Below are 19,188 nucleotides of genomic sequence, written 5' to 3' on the forward strand. Positions count from 1 at the left end.
GCCGTGATGAAAGTTCACACTATTGAGACTTTTTCTCACCCTGGAATGCTGGTTGTAAAGCATTTACCAGCACACCATACCTTATGTGTTTCAGACATAAAAATAAATAAAATTTACCAAAGACTATCCTATTCAGTTAATAGATTTTACTGCATACCTATTACAGTGTCCTTTAGATAAGAAAAAAAAAAAAAAATGAGAAGTACCGTGGAGTATTGAGACTATGTGTTGTACCATGGAGTATGAAAGATGCACCATCTTCCACAGAGGATGATGAGTGAAGCTACTCAAAGTCAGCTACACATACCTGACGTCCATGCATGTGCTCACATGTTACGTGGAGCCATTCCAGAAATGAGTGATTCTGAGTACTATGGTCATCTCGAATTGTCAATCACCATATTTCCATTGATAGTCAAAATATCACTCTTCCAGGGACAAAGAATTCCCTAGGATTTGTCCTCTGGGCACTAATGGACAATAAATGTATAGGGTTGAGCCCCAAATTGGGGAAAGGATCTTCAAAATAGCTTTCCTCACCTCTTCTTCTAGGGCAATATGAGTCTATGACCTTAAGAGCTTTATAAAAAGGAAGCTGATCGTTTTCCAGGGTTAAAAATAAAAAGTTCAAGGCTTCTTAATGAAGTGTTCTGCAGGGTGTGGCCACATTCCCTATTCCAGTGTGAATCGTCTCTATCGCCTGCCTAGAGACACCAGGATGGCATGGGACCAGCTGGGCTCTGGTTCCTCCTGCATAGAGCCCATGGTTCTGCATGGGGACACTAAAGCTGGAGGCAGAGTCTCAATGTCCTTCCAACCTACCATCTGGAAGGACCTAGCTGGGAAGAAGGCAGAAGGTGAAGAATGGGAAAGCGGCAGGGTTTTTACCATCGAGTTAAACTGATCTCAAAATTCAAGCGTAGCTTCTCAGTCATTTGTTCATGCGTCTATTCATGCATTTAAATGTATTCATTTGGACTCTGGTGTTCTTTTTCTTGTATTTAAGTATTCTTCATGAATAAAACATGGAATAAAGGATATCATTAAAATCAACAAATTAAATATCATGGGAAAATCTAGAAATGAGATCACTAACTCCTTTCTCCTTAAGAGCAAATGCTGTTATCTCCTTGCGGCTCACAGCAGGGCAAGGAAAACAGAGGACACAGATAATTGGCGAAGGATATGAGACAAGAAGCAAGAGGGAAGAACTAAGATAAAGAGAGAAAGCAGAGGTGCAGAGGCAAAGGAGAAAGTTTAGGAGGCAAAGACAAATAGTTAAGGAAGTGAAGAGTCTGACAAACGGTTCCCTTCTGATTTCCCTTCTCTTTTTCTTTGATCATTTTATTTCATCCCAAAGATGTGATGCTCCACTTAGAATTGCTTTCAATTTTACAGACTCGTCTGAGGACAGCATCTGTATCCTTCCTGCTGTCTTCCTCTCCCAACCACTCTACACCCCGCAGCTATGAAGACCAGCACTCCTCACCTCGCTTCCTATCATCTGAGTTCATCCTGAAGTCCCCTCTGTAGTCAGTTCTTGACCAGGCGCTGCCCTTTAGAGGACTTCAGTCCCCGTGGGCTCATTCTTTGCTATGATACCTCTGGGGCTCCTGCCTCCTGGAGCTGTTTAGTTTCGGTAGTTATCTTAGCAAACTTCCCTTCTAGCATGCAGCCTCCTTCACCTGGCCTTCTGCTCTGAGCCTTGGTAGAGACTCAACTGACAACAGGTACACTTTCCAGAGTATTTCAGATACTCTAAAGATAACAGAATATCTTCAGATTCCTTCCTGCAATAGTGAATACTTCCTATGATGGTTAAATTCCTAATGCAAACTTTCGTGACCTAAACCCTATTCAACGAAGAGGTGACTGAGAACATACCATTGGCTTTTCATACATAAACATTTGAGTGAGACATACATGTATGTGAGTATTATCTTCCTCTATAGAACCAAAAGATCATCCTAAGTTCATGTATATCCACATATATATATATATATATATATATATATATATATATACACATATTTGTGTGTTGATGCTGTATTTTGCTAGGGGTTGCTCTTTCCAAGTTGATTTGGGGATAAGTACTGTGGCTTGCCATTCCTATTAAAGACAGGATTGCCAGCAAATGACAAGTCCAGAGAAAAACAGATTGGAAGGGAGTAGATGGTTTAGCAAAATATGTATTTCCTACAATAAACCAACCTATCCATTTCCCTAAGGCAGCAAGCCTCGGTTATCTGTACACCCTCATTAAATAGTCTCATTAAATAGAACACCAAATATACACATTTACAGTTATTAAATAAGCCACAGGACTCCTATCTACAGCCACATTCAGAGACCGCCATGCCTTCATATTTAAACTTATAGGTGACAACGCCTTTGTCTAAGTAGAGAATGGAGATGGGTTCCAGCTTGGTGGGCACGCAGCAGGCTTTGGAAGCTTTCTGGGAATTCTTGAGGTGGACCAGGGCTTGAATAATTGCATGCTTTGTGGGCGTGAGATGCTCTGCCAGGGGGTAGTTACAAACACCGCGGCATTCATAGGCTTCGTATCCCGGGGGAGCGATGATCCAGGAGTCCCAGCCAATCTCCTTGAAGTCGATGTAGAGCGGGGTCCTCTTGCAGTAGTTTCCTTTGGCGTTCCTTCTGATTCGGGCAGTGGAGTCATAGATGATGTTCGACCTCATCTGCAGCAAAGCCTCTTCCCCAGGTCCACTGGAGAAACCATCCAGGTCCGGGTTACCCAACTCTGGAATTTGCTCATGCGCGATCATTTCATTCAATTCCTCCTTCTGCTCCTTGTCACTGCTTTGGTCATCAGAAAACACAACAAGCAAAGGGTCATGCTTATTCTGGGCACTGGTGTCTATTTCCAGCTGCCCTCTTCTGGCGTCTTCAATTTGGTCATGTCTGCTCTCAATGTGGACCTCCAGCTGGTGGGTGGATGAGCCTGACTTTTGCCAACGTCTGATGGCATCTGTGACATCGAATGTCTCCCACTCGCTGTTGGTTCCATAGATCTCCCCTGACACTAGGACCAGCATATTTCTTTCAGCCTCATCTTCCCCTTCGCTCTCCAGTACTTCAAAAATGGTAATTTTCCGGTCCACTCCATCATATATCATGCGATCTCTTTGCACCAGCGTGTACAATCTGAGTTCAGCCATGATGACCTCTTCATGGTGAGGGATGGACACGTTGAAGAGGAGAGGGTATTTTCGGAGCCCATTAAAACTGGCAGGTTGAGAAAAGAGATCTGGAAGAAAAAATGGGATTTGCAAAAATCAGAATTGCAATGTGTTTCATAGAAAAACAGATGTTTATTTACGTCATAAGAGGGCCTGTCCATGCAGGAAGTTTGATATAGAGTAAACAAGCAGAAAAGATCAATGAAAATGAAAAGAATGTTAATATTCTGTAACACAGAAAATACCAAAAGGTCAATGACAGAATGCTTAACTGAGTTGAGAATGCAGAACTAACACAGAAAATGACTGCCAAATGGATGGGAGAACTCTCACCCAGCCTTCCTGAAGTAGCTCACCCTCCTCCACTTACAGAACTGGAAGAGACCTTGGAGAGTGCATGGAAGAGCCCTCTAATTTTCTAACCAGTAAAGAGCCATCGAATGGGGCATGTGGTGAATGTTCTTAGAGTTTCTCACAGAGTTGGAGATCTGGTCTTCCAATTGGACACTGGTCTTCCTGAGAGATCTTCATCTAGACTTGGGGTTGGTAAACTCTGGCCCATGGACCAAATTGGGCCTGTTACCTGTTTTTTGAAAATAAAGTTTTATTGGAACACAGTCTCACCCATTTATTTCCCCACTGTCTATAGCTAAGGGCAGAGTTAGAAAGTCTCAACAGAGAACATATGGTCTACAAAGACGAAAATATTAAGTATCTCTGGCCCTTTGCAGAAAAAGTTGTTGACTCTGGCTCTAGTCAACAAAGCCTAAGAAGGTCAATAACAACAGCCATAAACCAAGGGGCCACAGCAGTTGATTTTGTGATCCTCTACAAGGAAGAGTGGGAGAAGACAGATCTTGAGAGCAGATGGATTTCCTTAGTTTCATATCTCTAGTACCTTGCATGGAGTTCAGCATGCATATAAATCACTCAAGAATCTATATGAAATACTTTTTAAAGGTTCCTTTAGTCATAGAAGCACACCTCCAAACACTATCACGTTGACCTCCTATCTGAGAATTTTACAGCGAGCCCACAGCTCCTGAATACTTGACTTAGGTAATATATGTCTGTAAGGAATGCCTGAGGACATTGGTCATCAGACTATCAAAGGATTCCACAACATCAAAAATGCTAAGGACCACCAATTGAGGGACTCTCTATCATCTTTGGTAACATTCCCCCAGTTTATACCTAGCTCATGATTTCAGTGGAATCCCTACCAGATTATATTCTTGTCATACTTTAACTTCATATAACTAATTTATACTGTTAAAAGAGAGAGTAAAAGATAATCATGTAAAAAAAAAGATAATCATGTGGAGATTTTAAAATCTACATTAATAAAAATATATAATGATTCTTTCACGTGCTTCACAACTTGCGCTGGGTACCACCCAAAATTACCAGTGGGAAATACAGACCTATGGAATGAATTTCAACTCACTGGCATGACTGTCAAGACCAGATTTAACCAGGTCTTGGCCTCTTGATCCAGTTTCTTGATCCTATTCATCCTCTGCATTTCGCAGAACATTGCAATTGCTCAATTAATTTTTTTGAGCAATTAAATAACCTATCTGAAGACTGATATCTTCATGGCCTGCAAAAACACCTCCTTTTTCTGCAATTTGCACATTTATATATGCTCTTCTTACTCTCAGAAGGCCCTCTTGCCTCACCTTCCCCTGTCCATCTCCCTCTGAGACCCTCCTTTCCCCAAGTCCCCATCTGAAAGCTTACTCCATTATGAGTCACTTGAGCACCTGCTCTCTCTGTCTTCCCTCTGACTTTTTGTCATTTACTCTGTGTGTTTCCATTGTCTTTTTTTTATAAATGAATCTTCACAACTGGAGTGTCATCATCCTTGGGGCAGTTATTAAGACTCAAACTCCCTAATATATATCTGTATTCTACCATGATGCCTAAAATAGAGACAGTGTCTTAAGATGTTGATTATTTGTCGATTCTGTGCACCAGATCAATTGATTTATGGGTACAACATTTATCTATACCACATCATCAGTTTTTTGGGTAAGAAACAAAAGTAACTTGGGAGTTGTCCCTCTAGATAAGAATGAGGGAGACTACTTCCTCTGAAAGGGAACAAAAGACCAAAAATGGGAGAGGAGGCTGGTCCCTCCATGAGAAGAGTACAGAGTAAAAGCTCACTGTGGTGGCAGGGAGAGATTACAAAGGCAAATCAGGACAAATTTGGTGCTAATGGATATACTTACTGTATTTATCCTGGTGATGCTCTCAGTGGATGATTACATATGTGAAAACCTATCAGATTATACACCTTAAATAAATGCAGCTATCTGGCCAGGCATGGTGGTGTACACTTGTAATCCCAAAGACTTGGGAGGCCGAAACAGGAGGATCACAAGTTCAAAACCAATCTCAGCAAAAGTGAGGTACTATGCAATTCAATGACACCCTGTCTCTAAATAAAATGCCAAATAGAGCTGGGGATGTGGCTCAGTGGTTGAGTGCCCTGAGTTCAATTCCTGGTACACCCCCACAAAAAAATAGAAAAAAAAATGCAGATATCTTAATGTCTACTATAACCCAATAAAGTTTTTTTTTTTTAAATAAACTCACTGAAGTGCTTCTCATATGCAGATGCAGTGAGTGATAGATGGAGGACTTTTCTGAGTAAGAGAATTCATGTTCTTCACAAATTCCACATACCTAGGGCTTTGCAAGAGTGGTCTTACACTGACTTTTTTGTATTACTTGCGGTCTAAGTCGAAATGTTCCTACAATGGTCTCATAATTCAGGAATTGATCTTCTGTTTATTTTTCACCAAAAGAAACTAAAGCTCCATACAGAAAACTGACCTCCCTGGATGACGCAGGGAAGGTGGAGTAGAGTTAGGAACTGAGGGCATAGCGTTCCCACTGTGCAGGCAGCATGAGTTAAGTTTGGAGATTTGGGGTCTGCCCTGAGCAGACCCAAAGGGTCAGATGAGAAATCATAGCAGCCAATAGGGTGAGCCCAGTGAGGGGACACAACTCCTTGGACTGTGCATTTCCAATCATGGACTGGCAGCAGTGCAGGGGTTCAGTGCCCACAGAGACATGTGATCCTGCCCACAATGATCTTTAGCAATCAAGATGGGTAGACTCCAAATTCTGACCCGGCACCCCCAAATCCTCCACAGGAGAAGTGAGAATGGAAAGTGTTCTTGTTTTCCTAGGGTTTTTGGACACTTCCCCACCCACACCAGTGCTGAGAGCGTTAGGAATGATTCCCACAGTAGGAGGTGATCTGTTTCAACTCAGACTCTCCTTCAAAAGGAATCTTTAATTTGACTTTTCTACTAGGAATGTGTTACTACGTAGACATTTTGTCAGTCAATTAATTTTAAAGGCAAATAATATCTCAGGTCCTAAGGTATACCTAGTCAACACACACTCCAATGCCTACAATTTTAAGCAATGCATTCATAACCATTAAAGTTTTTTCAGAACTTCATAGTAAACTTTCTTCCTTTCTTACCTATAGACTTTTATGATTAACTCAACTATGTTTTGTTGGTATTATTGCTCCCATCGTACAGATCAGAAAATCGAGATTTGGATAAATTAAGCTAATGATCCATAAATACCCAAATCGGCCTAATCTCAAAATTTCAAATCTTTTTTAAAAAATATTGTTTAGTTGTCAATGAATATTTTATTTATTTATTTATATGTGGTGCTGAGGATCCCTCAGGGCCTCACACATGCCAGGCAAGCGCTCTACCACTAAGCCACAATTCCAGTCTCTCAAAATTTCAGATCTTGAGTTATTTCTCGCCACTGTCATTTGACTTTCAAGAACATCTGGACACCATCAATCAAAGCCTCTTTTATGTGTGCTTAATGGCTACAAAGGCATAATTGGAAAATATTAGAGAATTCATCTCTTTGAACCCACAGCTTCTACCATTGATAAGTTTCCCCTACTAGTATCATACTAAATAAAGGATTAACTTGCTAACTCACTAGACCAGTTACTGAATTTAAAGATGTAGGAGGAGAAAACACAGTTGTCTCAGCAATAATTTAATAATACTTGTATATTACTTTTCATAAAGACGCAGAAATGATAAGCTGGATCATTAATTGCACACGTCTGTGAACAGCATTCCCAAGGATGTACAATACAACTTTAGGAAGAATTTCCACAATCTAAGTCTCCATCCTATGTGAATATTTCTTAAATAAGGTCACAAAATGGAGACATCCAAAGTTTGAGCAAAACAAAAATCACAACCTTCCAGGCTTTTATATTTTTTAACTATATTCATTCCAAGTAAAAGCCAAAGTGGACATTGAGGCCTATCTGGAAATTGACAAAATTATAAGTAGCACAACAACACTGGCTTTTTTGTATTACTTGTTGTCTAAGTTGAAACGTTTTAAAGATCTTATTATGATGTCAGAACTAGACATTCTGAGGCTTTTTATTAAAAGGTGTTTTTTTCGCGTCTTTTTGAGTTCCAAAACAACCAGATAAATGGTATAAATCAGAATCGGCACTCTTTGCGGTCTCAGCAGACATATGCCCTCAAATGGATGTATTCGTCCTTATCCATATCAGGCCTGTGCATTGTAAATTACTTATTGCTTCTTGGAAAAAGTTCAAGCCAAAGTTCATCAGCGAAAATGCAGACTTACCTTCATTTTTGAAACTCCTGATGATGTTGGCAGAGGGCATGGAGGTCCGGTCTGTGGCAAATTTGTTGTAGAGCTCCAGCATGTACTCTGGTGGGTCTACTTTGGCTGAATCCTGCGTAGGGATGTCAGACAGGTTCAATGTCTTAAGGAACTCATCCTTCATGCTCTGCAACAGTGTGTTGAAGTCAACACCATCTTGCTCTGAGAAGACATCATCGAAGAAGGGCATATCTTCTTCCAGAGGTGACTGCTCAAGGCCCAAGATGGGACTTCCAGAAACTGAGTGAGCCACCAGGCAGAAAACAGCACACAGCCACAGGACCAGAGAATCCATGACTCTGCTCAAGCCCCCAGGCCAACCCAGGAAAGTCTAGCTCTCCTGAGCTCCAAGTGGCAGTTTTATCTAACAGAGCGTAAATGTCTCGTGTCACTGGAGACAAGTTTGGAAGCTCTTCCTCTCTCCCCCTCCCCCTTTCATTCTTCCTCTCCCCCCAAAAGTCAGGTTGCAGTAATTGGCTAACAATATCTCCCAGAGGGGCCTCGCCTTTCTTATCTCCTTAGTGTAAACTTGTGCACTAGATTTTGTTTCTATCTTGCAATCCTTTTTTCTTTTAATGAGCATTTTGTAAACATTTCCACATTCTGACACTGGTTGAGAGATAGGACAATTTTCTCCTTGCAAAGGCTCTTGCTTCCTTTTGACAGAAATGTGTATTTTCTGCTCTTATGGTGTTCAGTTTCACACATGCATACAATAGACATTAAAAATCAACACGATACACACCAATGATGATACATATTAGTTCAAGTGATTGGTCTTACAGTGTCAAATAAGCATTTCTAAAGATAAACCAAATAGTGAACATCAAGTTAGATAAAACAATGTCAATGAATTTAAATACACCTTTGAGCATATGTTTTTAGAAATAGGAAAGTATGAACTTCATGGTCAATAGCTTTTTTCCCTTCAGATTCCTTCAGGCTAAAATGACTTTTGAAAAGTAGAGTAAGTACTTAATTACAATGGCTACTAAAATTTATAAAGTGCTTTCCTCAAATAGGCCTTATGTTGAGCGCCTTATGTATATCATCTAGTGTGCTCCCTATAGTAATCCTATTATCCCCACTATGTGTGTGTGTGTGTGTGTGTGTATCACTGAGGTTCCATAGCTTGTCAGAAGTCACAAAGTTACAAAGTGATAAAGTCACAGGTTAAACTCAGGCAGTCGGGTTCTTATGAATGAGAACACAATCCTACTTTAAAACCACTATTCCATGATGCTAGGGTATAAGGACGGATGCTGAAAGGTTACCCAGTCCCCAGAGCAGCCCTGCACTGGGCAGGCACAGCCAGGTGTAAAGTAGAAATTTGCAGCTGGATGTGGATCTCAGTTCCTTTGCTTGTGCAATCAACTATTGATATGACAAAAATCTCTGCCAAATTCATCTCTAAGACCAAATCAAATCAGTCATCAGGAAAAAATAAATTAAAAAGCTCCAGCAAAAGTTTGTCAGACAATACTAGGCAGATGAAATATGCCAAATGCCTTGGTCTGGGCGAAAAAAAATGGCAGACAAGATTATGTCTGGTTTAGGAAACAAGAATCAGGCTTATCACACTTTCTACCCTAATGACTGCAGTAGCAGCCGTAGTGCAGTCAGGGTGACCCTGGGGACAACTACAGGGAATGATTTTCCCCCTGAGCTAGGGATACTATATCCCTCTGGTTTGTTTAATGTACTCCCTGTCCAACTACTTGGGCAGCCCAAAGCTGCTGCTTTCAGAGGACAGGATCCGATTTTTGGTAAACATTTTTGGTGTACATTAGTTTGCAAGTTATATTTTTCCTGCATTTAATCTGATCAGTTACCTACAATACTTTGACTTTCCTCTTTTCACCAGGCTTCCCAAGATTTGCAATCATCTTCCAAATGTCTCTTGTCCTAGCATGTAAATTTTACAGCAATTTTTTAGTCACCATAGAAAGATTATAGTTTGTTTAATAGTTGTTAAATGTCCATTTGTCTGGCAGTTGATGGACATTTGTCTAGAATGATGATTTTGATTTAATGTTATATTTTTATTTAATGTTATATATATATAAGTTTCTGCTCCTATAGTAAAAAGACAACTGTAGACTGAAAACAGAATATACCCCAAGCAGGTGCCCAAGTGAGTCAAGTCCAAAAGCCAGAACCCATTCTGTAGGTGATACATTTTAATGCGAGGTTTCTGACAGCAAACCAGCAAGGTTCCTGTATCACATCCTGATCGAAACAAGCACCGTTTATCTCCACACATACACAGATGTCAACGCACACTCCAAAACTCTGAATGGCAGGCATGTGCGTGTAACCACCACAGGACAGCAGAGCAAGTGGTGGTACTTACAGTACCCTGGCCACACTGGTTTCAAAGGTCAGGAGGAGCATGCATCCCATGTTGCAGAGTTCTGGATCTTTGCATCCTAAGGCAGGAAAACAATGTAATAGATTTCACTGGCATCTCTGTACTTGGCATTAGAGAAAATATGGAGTTAAATATGTGGACCATTTCTTCACCAAAATGTTTATATTTTAGCTGTTTAAAAGGTAGAATAGAAAAATGACCATAACCACATCTTACTATAATACTTTGAAATGCATGTTTAGTAGAAGTCCTTACACCCCACACTTGTGCTAGACTAGGCAGAGCCAACCTGGGCTTTGTGCATGCAGCAGGAAGACACCAGCTTCCTCCCTCATCTACTCTTGGTACATCTTACATTTTAGCTGTAAAGTCTCTTTATCCTATGATTTCTCTCCAAAGTTTTCCCTGAGGACTCTCTTTTGATGCTAAAATGTCCAACTATCTTTACATCCCTTTCCCTATCTTGATTTTCTGAACACAATCTATTCAACTGATCTCATTATTTTAGGTCCCATTAATTGGAAATGCATTACAATTCATTCAGAGTAGACTGAAGATCATTATGCTGCTGGGCCAAAGAAATAGAAGTTACCTCTAGACACTTTAAGAGAACCCACACACGTGGAAAATAAAATACTAATTATATATCATGTGTTTCTGTCTCACTGCAAAATGCTTTACAAAGTCTGGGGTCAGTTTTTATGACTAATTCCATAACTGTGCAAACTTGAAGGCTCTAACATTGAACTTCATTGAATTCTCAGAGAAATGGATCAGTGATCAAATCTAACCAAGGTTAGAACCACTGGACTGCCTCCTTTTGAATTCTGCTATTCTCTGTGAGTAGTGGACAGAACCTGACCAAATGCTATCAGAAGACTTGTCCTGATTGACAAGAGGCCAGTGAACTTAGCAGGTCTTTGGACATAACTCTAGGTTCTTGGAATTCTCTCCACTTTGGATCCCACTTCAGAAGCATTACATTACTATTGATACTGACTCAGAAATTTTCAAGACTTTGAGGTACATCTTAAACCAAATGTGAAAATAAAATATTTCATAAGTTATATGACAGGTTTTGCCTATGTTAACATATACAAGTTAGTTACTTTATGCTTTCTTGTATGACTCGCTTTTTTGCACCCAACAGAATGTTTTCCAGCATACACATGCTGATGTGTATAGCTGGAGTTCATTGCTTTTTAATTACTGAATGATTGTCAGTTTTATGAATATATGAAGTTTTATTTGTGCATTTGTGAATAAACACTTGAATTATTTATCTCTTTTATTTCTGATTATACACAGTACTACCATGAATAGTCTTACTATTGTTTTTCTGTTCAGGCGATTGTCTTGGAAGTGCTGACCAGGAGAACTCTCTGTTATGATGGAAATGTCTGAGCTAACTAAAGCAGTAGCCACCAAAACAACTAGTGAATATTGAGCATTTGAAAGGCAGGTAGTACAACTGAAGAACTGCACTTTAAAATTTTATTTTAATTAATTTTAATTTACATATATAGAGCCACAAATGGATAATAACTACCATATTGGGCAGTGCAGGTCAGGGGTACATTTAACAAGAATATATAAGGAATAGAATTGTTGATCAGTAGTCAAAGAAGACTCTAACAACCTTATATAATGCCAAATTGTTTTCCCAAATGAATTATTTTGTTCCTCCCAGCAAGAGTTCTTTTTGCTTCAATCCTTAACAGCATCAGGTTGGTCGACTTCCAGGACTCTGGTTGAACCTGGAAGGCTCTTGCCTCTGCAACTCTGCCCCTACTCATTTCTGAGATCTGCAGAAGGGCATGGAACAGTCTCAGGATAAAAGGCATGGTTTTGGTTGAGAAGCAATGCTTTTAAAGTATTGTGTCAGCTCCACAGCTAGAATGATTTGTCCCATGGCACTCAGGAGCAAAAAATTTGATTGAAAAGCAGGAAGGGAAACCTACATAAATGTAGCAACATTCCACGTTCATCATTAGGAGGATAATATAACAAAGGTATCAATAATCCCCAGAAATTCAATTCAGTTAAACTTCAGTGACAATCCTGGCAAACTTTTCAACAGAACTTGGGAAAGATGATCCTAAAATTTATATGTAGGAATGAAGAATTCATAATTGGGACATCTCAGCAAAGAAGTAGATGGAAGACTTTTCATACCAAATATTAAGAACTATTGAAATTATTAACATCCAAGACAGCATGTTGTTGTTTCAGGAACAGATCAATAGAATAAATAGCCTGGAAAAAAAGACTCATACAAATTTAAGAATTGACATGAAATAGTCATTGCAGATTAATGAGGCAAAGATAAACAATTAAGTAAAAATTTTAAACAAAAATAAAATCCAGATGATTAAGGGCTGCACATGGAAGAATGGTTTCGAGCTTCTGTCAGGGAGAAGTCCTGGGAGGAGGGTTGCTTTTGTTGTAAGATCTGTTACTTCATATGCCATTTCCAACCCCAGAAGATAAAAAAGAAATAATGGGGATCATCCTATTTTCTTAAAAAGAGAGAGAGAAGACAACCCATATTTAGAAAAAGATTGATATAGTCCACTAAATTCCAAAGTGCAAAACTATATCATCTTTATCATCATCATCATCGTCATCATCATCATCATCATCATCTTTAGTGAGAGCTTCACCAAGAGCTCCTTGGTTCACCAATTACATTTTAAATCAAGTTTATTACACTAATCCTCCCTTCAGAAACACATTTATGACTTGGAGTTTTGCAGAGGATCATATTCTCTGCATTTGAAGAAACATACTTTTGTTCTTGAAGCTAACCATTTTGTTTTTGCATGTGCTTCTTAAGTTATAAATGCTAAAAATGAAAATGCCCACCGACCTAGGATATCCTGGGAGTGGAAGAGACAGTACATCAAAATGCTCTCAGCATCACTAGAGGTGTTTGACAGCTGTGCTAAGCAACGACACAAAGTGCAAAGACAAAGAAGGAAACCCAGCCAGGGCGCTCTGCCACCACACTGAGATAAGTCAAGCCCTTTAACACCAGAGGCTGCTAAGGGTTTATTCCACACTCTCAGCAAGATAAGCTGCCATTCACGCCTCACAAGACACTCAGTTCTAGAAAGCAACTCAGAGGGAAAAACTAAGCGATGTGAATAAGTGCAGTTATTTCAGTGAAGAATATTAGATGAGTCCAAGTTGTATTTGACTTTGACTCTATGAAAGGTGTCAAAAGCATATTCCTCAGAATGCTGGGTTTTCCAAGCTTGTCGTGGCCCAGGGTCCTACACTGAATCCCACTACTGTTAGGCACTTTGCACTCACTACCCAAGTCTCACTGTGTAAGGTGACCTTTGTTTCCCCATTTTTACAGATGAACCTGAGGTTCAAAGGTTTAAGTGAACTGCCCCGAGTTCACAGAGAGGGAAACTTGGAGTCACTGCTCTCTCCTAATTCTCTAGACAGCCTTTGTTAGACTTACGGTCCATATAGTTGGACTCTGAGAAAGTAGATGAGGCATGACATAAACCCTTGACTATATTGTGACTGTACACGTGGCTTGGACACAGAAGAGGGCTTCTTTGTATTGACTGTTAATGGTGGTTTCCCTGAGGACTGAATGAACCCTCCAATGTCTTTAGATTTCCTAGGTCAGGTTCAATTACAAGTGGTCCATCCTATCATCCCAGAAGACTAGGACAAACATGAGTTCCTCTTATTTTTCTTTTATTAAGAAAATAAAAGGTACCATATTAACAAAATATGGTCACCTTGCCTGTGAAATCCAGCATACATATGTTTTGAAGGAATAACACATACTCCTTCTTTGAACCATCACCAACAAGACCTTGCTTAGAGAGCTACAAGGTCAAGGGAAACCACACTTGTGGTATGAAACTTGGCAAATGACCATTATAAAACAATGGATAGTTCAGTCATAAAGAAGAATGAAATTATGTCATTTAAAGAAAAATTGGTGGAACTTGAGAGCATTATGTTAAGTGAAATAAACCCAACATAGAAAGTCAAGGATTGTGTGTTTCTTATATATTGAAGCTAGAGAAGAAAAGGGAAAATATGGGGCAGGGGTATCTTATGAAAATAGAAGGGAGACCAGTAGAATAGGGGAAGGGGTACAGGGGGAGGAAGAAGAGGAGGGAAAGGACAGGTACCAGGAAACAAAACCGACCAAATTATATTGTTATATCGTGTGCCTGTGCAAATATGTAACAATGACTCCCACTTTTACATATAATTGTAATGCAGCTATAAAAATTAACCTTAAAAATTAATGGACACCTGGAATAAAAAAGAAATGTGAGTTCATAAGAAATATTCAACTTAGCCTATTCAATCTGAGAATGTCAGTGACAGTCTGAGACTATTTCATGGTAAAGAATGTAAAGGCTGAAAGGAATACCAGAAGTCAGCCTGGCTGGCCTCTAATACTCTGCAGGAAGAGAGAAGGAAGGAGGGAGAAATTAATGGGACCTGCCTTATCAATCAGCAGCCACTTCTCTCACTACTTTCACTTGATAAGTTCAGAAAGTTACATCTAGAAGAGCTTCTTAGAGAAGGTCTGCATCCAAGCAATAGCCTAAATGTTGTGACAAACTACTGCTGGGTATCCTTTTTTTACTTTGTGAACTCAGAGTTTACATGTGACTCATCTTCAATTAAATGTCATGCACAACACAAATAGAAAAATACTAGAAGCCATGGACAATCTCTGGTTTTAAGAAATGTTGGAATGGCAAATTTATTTATAGAAATAGCCTTCTGATTTCTAAGTAGAAAGAGATGGTCACTTCTGCCTTAAAAGGCTGACTTAATCTCCGTGAATATTTTTCTTTCTTCCTTTCAATGGAAAAGGTCAGGTTACAAAAGTCAAGTTCCAATCTAATCAAAGGATGTCATAAGACAGTAATTCTGCTTAAGCAATCCTTACAAAGCAATGTGAATATATGACTGGAAAAATGACAAAGGGAATTTTAGAGTAAGTGCCTTCAATTAAACTTGTTCCAATGCAATTTACGTTGTGTGCAGGTCCAGGGAACCAAAGCCATGTATCTCGTCCTTCATATAACCTCCAAAATCATTAAAGAAACATCCATCATGGCTATGTGTTTAGGACTCACTGGGTAATGATTCTTGGGGATTTCGTGTGGTTGGAACAGAACCTAAAAGGAATTCTAGTGAAGGATAACAACAGAATTCTTTAAATAGCCAACCAAACTTCTAAATGGAGCCTGGGTAGCAGAATTATGGAAAAATATAGGACTTTTTTTTTTTTTTTTTTTTTTTTTTGTTCTCTGTAGTCACCTTCATTCTGCCAGCAATTATTGGCTTAGCTAAGATCAAAGGCCCACATGAACTTTGAAATAAAACCAATGACCCAATTTGTGATTAAAAATAATTTAAAAATCTGCATCCTCAAGTTGTTATTCCAGGCGCAAGAAGGGTTATTCTCTGTTACATGGTTGACATACCTCTGAGTTGTATCAGCTTCCCTAAGATAAGGTCAGAATGTCTGTCTTCTCAAATAACACAGACCACTCGAGGGCAGGGTGTGTTCCATTCACATCTCCCTGGCACCCAGTAAGAAGCCAGCACACAGCACAAGCTCCATCAGTCAAGAAGCAAGGTGCGCGTTGGTGACATGGCGCCTTCACACATTCATATGCTTCTGGCTAAAGGCAGTTTCTATCCCTAGAAATAGGCTTAAATATGACGGAGGTGATCTGCATTTAAGTTAGAGATTCTAACTCTGCACATCACAATCTTCCTCAAATCTGTGGGCACATTTAATTCCTAGAGGCTCTGATGTCTTGCACCTCTTGCCAGCCATCTGCTGTCGCATGCCAAATCCACCTACTTTCCTTCCTCCACAATTTCCTTTGAAAACGTTGAGGTTTCTTCTCTGTTTTTCTTCTGGGCAGGCAGTGTTTTGGGATTGCTGCTCAGTGGCTGATGAGACAAGAAGGACAGGGCTTCCTCCCCTTAGAAGGTCACATCCTCCCCTTCCCAGGACCTTGGAGGGGTTTCTCTGCATTGCTTTTCTTCTTCAATAGACTGATGTATGATCCTAGGAAAAGAGACACCAAGAGAGTGGGTGTTTCTCAGGTTCTAAGCCTTGAAATCGATTATAGTCAGAGTATAAGGGTTTTTGGTTGTTTGTTTTGTTTTGTTGCCTGATCCAGTCCAGATCATCAGGGAGCTACATTAGGTTTGGGGTAAAATCCTCATAGAAATGGAATGATTTTCCCTGGAGCGTTCCCCTTCTACATAAATGGTGTTCTCTGGGACTTGTGGTTGTGATATCAAGTAGCTCTGAAGAGCCAAGAGCCTTGAGCCACAGCCAGAGGCAACTTATCATGGCTAATAATTCACCATTCACCACCACCACTTGAACAAATGTTTGTCAAGCACCTACACTGTGTAATGCACAGTGGCACTAGGCTGGCGGGGATAGGCACTGCGATACCAACCAGCAAAATAACAATTAAAAGCTAGCACGTGTTCAGATCCTGCTCCGTGCCAGGCTGTTAGTCTCACACATTATGGTCATTATCTTATCCAGTTTTCCCCTGAACCCTATAACAGGGATGCAATTGTCATCTCCATTTTGCAAGATGAGGATGCTGTGGAAGAGCTAGGAGGAGGAAGATCTAAGGTTGACACCAGCTCTGCTCAATTCCCAAGTCCAGTCATTCATTTGAACACACTCTGCACCCTAAAGAGGGCTGACGTGATGGAGGGAGGACACAGCAGAAAGAGCACAACGGAAAGGAGGAAGAGGCATAGGAGGGGACACCTTTGTCACGTGGGGAGGGAACAGGGATAGAGATACAGTCCCATTTGAAGGGGTAGGAGAAGTTGAGGAAGTTCATACCTAATATCCTCAATTTCCTCTGGATATTAAAAGGCCACCTTGTTGGTGAAAGAAATGAGTAGGAGGGTGGGGTGGAGGTGAAGGTGATGAGAACAGCAGCAAATATGCACAAATCATTCATATTAGTGATTTTTTCCAATTCCACAATTCCCTGAGATAAGTATCACTTTGTACCTGAAAAATACGGAGTTTCAAAGGCAGAATGTAAGGTTCATTGTGGAGCATGCACTACTAGTCACAGAACTGGGATTTTTAACTCAGGATATTTGACTCCAGAGGCCAAGCACTGAGTGGAAAGTAAGTAAACCATGGTGGACATGCAAAAAACTGGCTCCTAACTTACTTTTCACTTAAAAGATAAAAGCTGGAAAATTCATGTCTGAGAGGTGGTTTGTGGGAGAAGATTTTATTTCACAACATCTGAACTGAAAATGGAACAGCCAGGTCAACATGTCAAGGAGGTAGATATACTAAAACAGAAGTTCAAGGGAGAAGTTGGGAGTAGAGTTTTAATAATAAAGATCATTGACTTGATGAATGATATAATTTAAGATATATATAAATCCCTACATTTATGAATATCACTAAAACATAAATTCAGTATAATATGACAAAAAAATTTTGAGCAACACCTTTAGAATCTTAATCAGTCTATCCAAGTAGGGCTAGAGCCATTTCCATAATTCTTGAAGTCAATTCTACTCTGATTTTCACCAGTATTAAAGTATTGTTGTAAATATCAACAGTAAAGTTACCTGAGCTTGCAGAACCAAAGGAAGGATGGTAAAAATTGTGAGCTGCTCAGTCCATGAACTAAGCCCTCAAGTGAAGAAAATGAACAAATGGCCTTTAGCTCAGGAAGCACCACACTGCAGCATGATGAGGTCGTCCCAATGGTTGAGTGTTGGAAGGAGGAGGGCACAACCATGAAGGAGGCTGCCGAGGACCAGGGCGGGGAGGACTTGAGGCAACAGGGCACCTTCCAGGCACAGCATCAAGATGGGTTCCACTGTGCTTCCTTTGCTACTTGCCATGTTTTTCTTGGAACAGAACTGTGTTCATCAGCTTTTCATCACTGTCACCAAAATGCCTGACAGGAATAACTTAGAGGAGAAAAAGTTAGTTTGGGACTCAAGGTTTCAGAGGTTCAGTCCATGGTGGGCCAATTCCATTGTTTTGGGCCTGAGATGAGGCAGAACATCATGGCAGAAGGATGAAACAGAAGAAAACTGCTCAGCTCATGATAGCCAGGAAGGTGTGTGTGTGTGTGTGTGTGTGTGAGAGAGAGAGAGAGAGAGAGAGAGAGAGAGAGAAAGGCTGTGGTGTACTCACCAGGGGCAAAATACAAACCACAAATGCACCCCACCCCCAGTAACCTATGTTCTCCAGTTACCCCCCAGTACAGTAATTCTTGGAAATTATTACTCCATCAGTTGGACTAATCTACTGATTATGTTATAGCTCTCATAAGCTAATCACCTCATCCAGGAACAATCCTGCATTAACACAGGGTGGCACCTTAAATCCAAACTGTGGAGCTCCTTCCTCCTTCATTGCTGAAATGTTGCTGGTAAACATGTCATTTCTACTGTCACCCACTGAAGTGACAGAAGAATACCTTAAATTCTTTGGTCAAATTCCAAAACATGGTCTTCACCTTTTTGTAACCAGTATTTCTTGGACTTCTTCCTTTGGTTCCTCTCTAACAACCTGTACCAACTCCCATCCCTCTCAGCCAAAGCCACAGACTCTTGCTGTGCTCCCACCTGGCGCACCTGATCCACACTCAGCAGAAGGAACCCAGTGCCAGGACTTGATCCAAGACACAGTCCACTTGTGAAGCTCTCTGTCCAGCGTCTTGAATGTCCATTCCCCACACAGCAACGTGGTACTCCAACTTCAGCGGAGAAGTGAAACTGTAGATAAATTTCTGTTCATTTTATTCCCAGGAAATGGGGAACAATTGAATGTCTTCTCTTCTCCTTTATAGCTCAACAATATCATTCTGAATATATTGCCAGAATCAG

The 19,188-nt window shown here is 40.3% G+C and overlaps 1 protein-coding gene across 1 annotated transcript; it reads right to left on the reverse strand.

Moving 5' to 3' along the window:
* Nucleotides 1-2,005: 2,005 nt before the first annotated feature.
* BMP10 (bone morphogenetic protein 10) lies at nt 2,006-8,334 on the reverse strand. Its single transcript, XM_079110857.1, has 2 exons — nt 7,869-8,334; nt 2,006-3,268 (listed from the first exon to the last, which is right to left on the reverse strand). Exons 1-2 carry the CDS (start codon nt 8,200-8,202, stop codon nt 2,328-2,330), a joined length of 1,275 nt encoding a protein of 424 aa, XP_078966983.1. The 5' UTR covers nt 8,203-8,334; the 3' UTR covers nt 2,006-2,327.
* Between the last annotated feature and the right edge of the window lie 10,854 nt (nt 8,335-19,188).

Source organism: Sciurus vulgaris (assembly GCF_902686455.1).
Source record: "Sciurus vulgaris genome assembly, chromosome: 14".
In the NCBI taxonomy this organism is placed as follows: Eukaryota; Metazoa; Chordata; class Mammalia; order Rodentia; family Sciuridae; genus Sciurus; species Sciurus vulgaris.

What these genes read in the sequence shown, in the direction of transcription:
- BMP10 (XM_079110857.1), bottom strand. Translation starts at nt 8,202, where the DNA reads ATGGATTCTCTGGTCCTGTGGCTGTGTGCTGTTTTCTGCCTGGTGGCT. An exon ending in CAGGAGTTTCAAAAATGAAG is followed by an intron (nt 3,269 to 7,868) that starts GTAAGTCTGCAT and finishes TTTTTCTTCCAG; the next exon opens with ATCTCTTTTCTCAACCTGCC.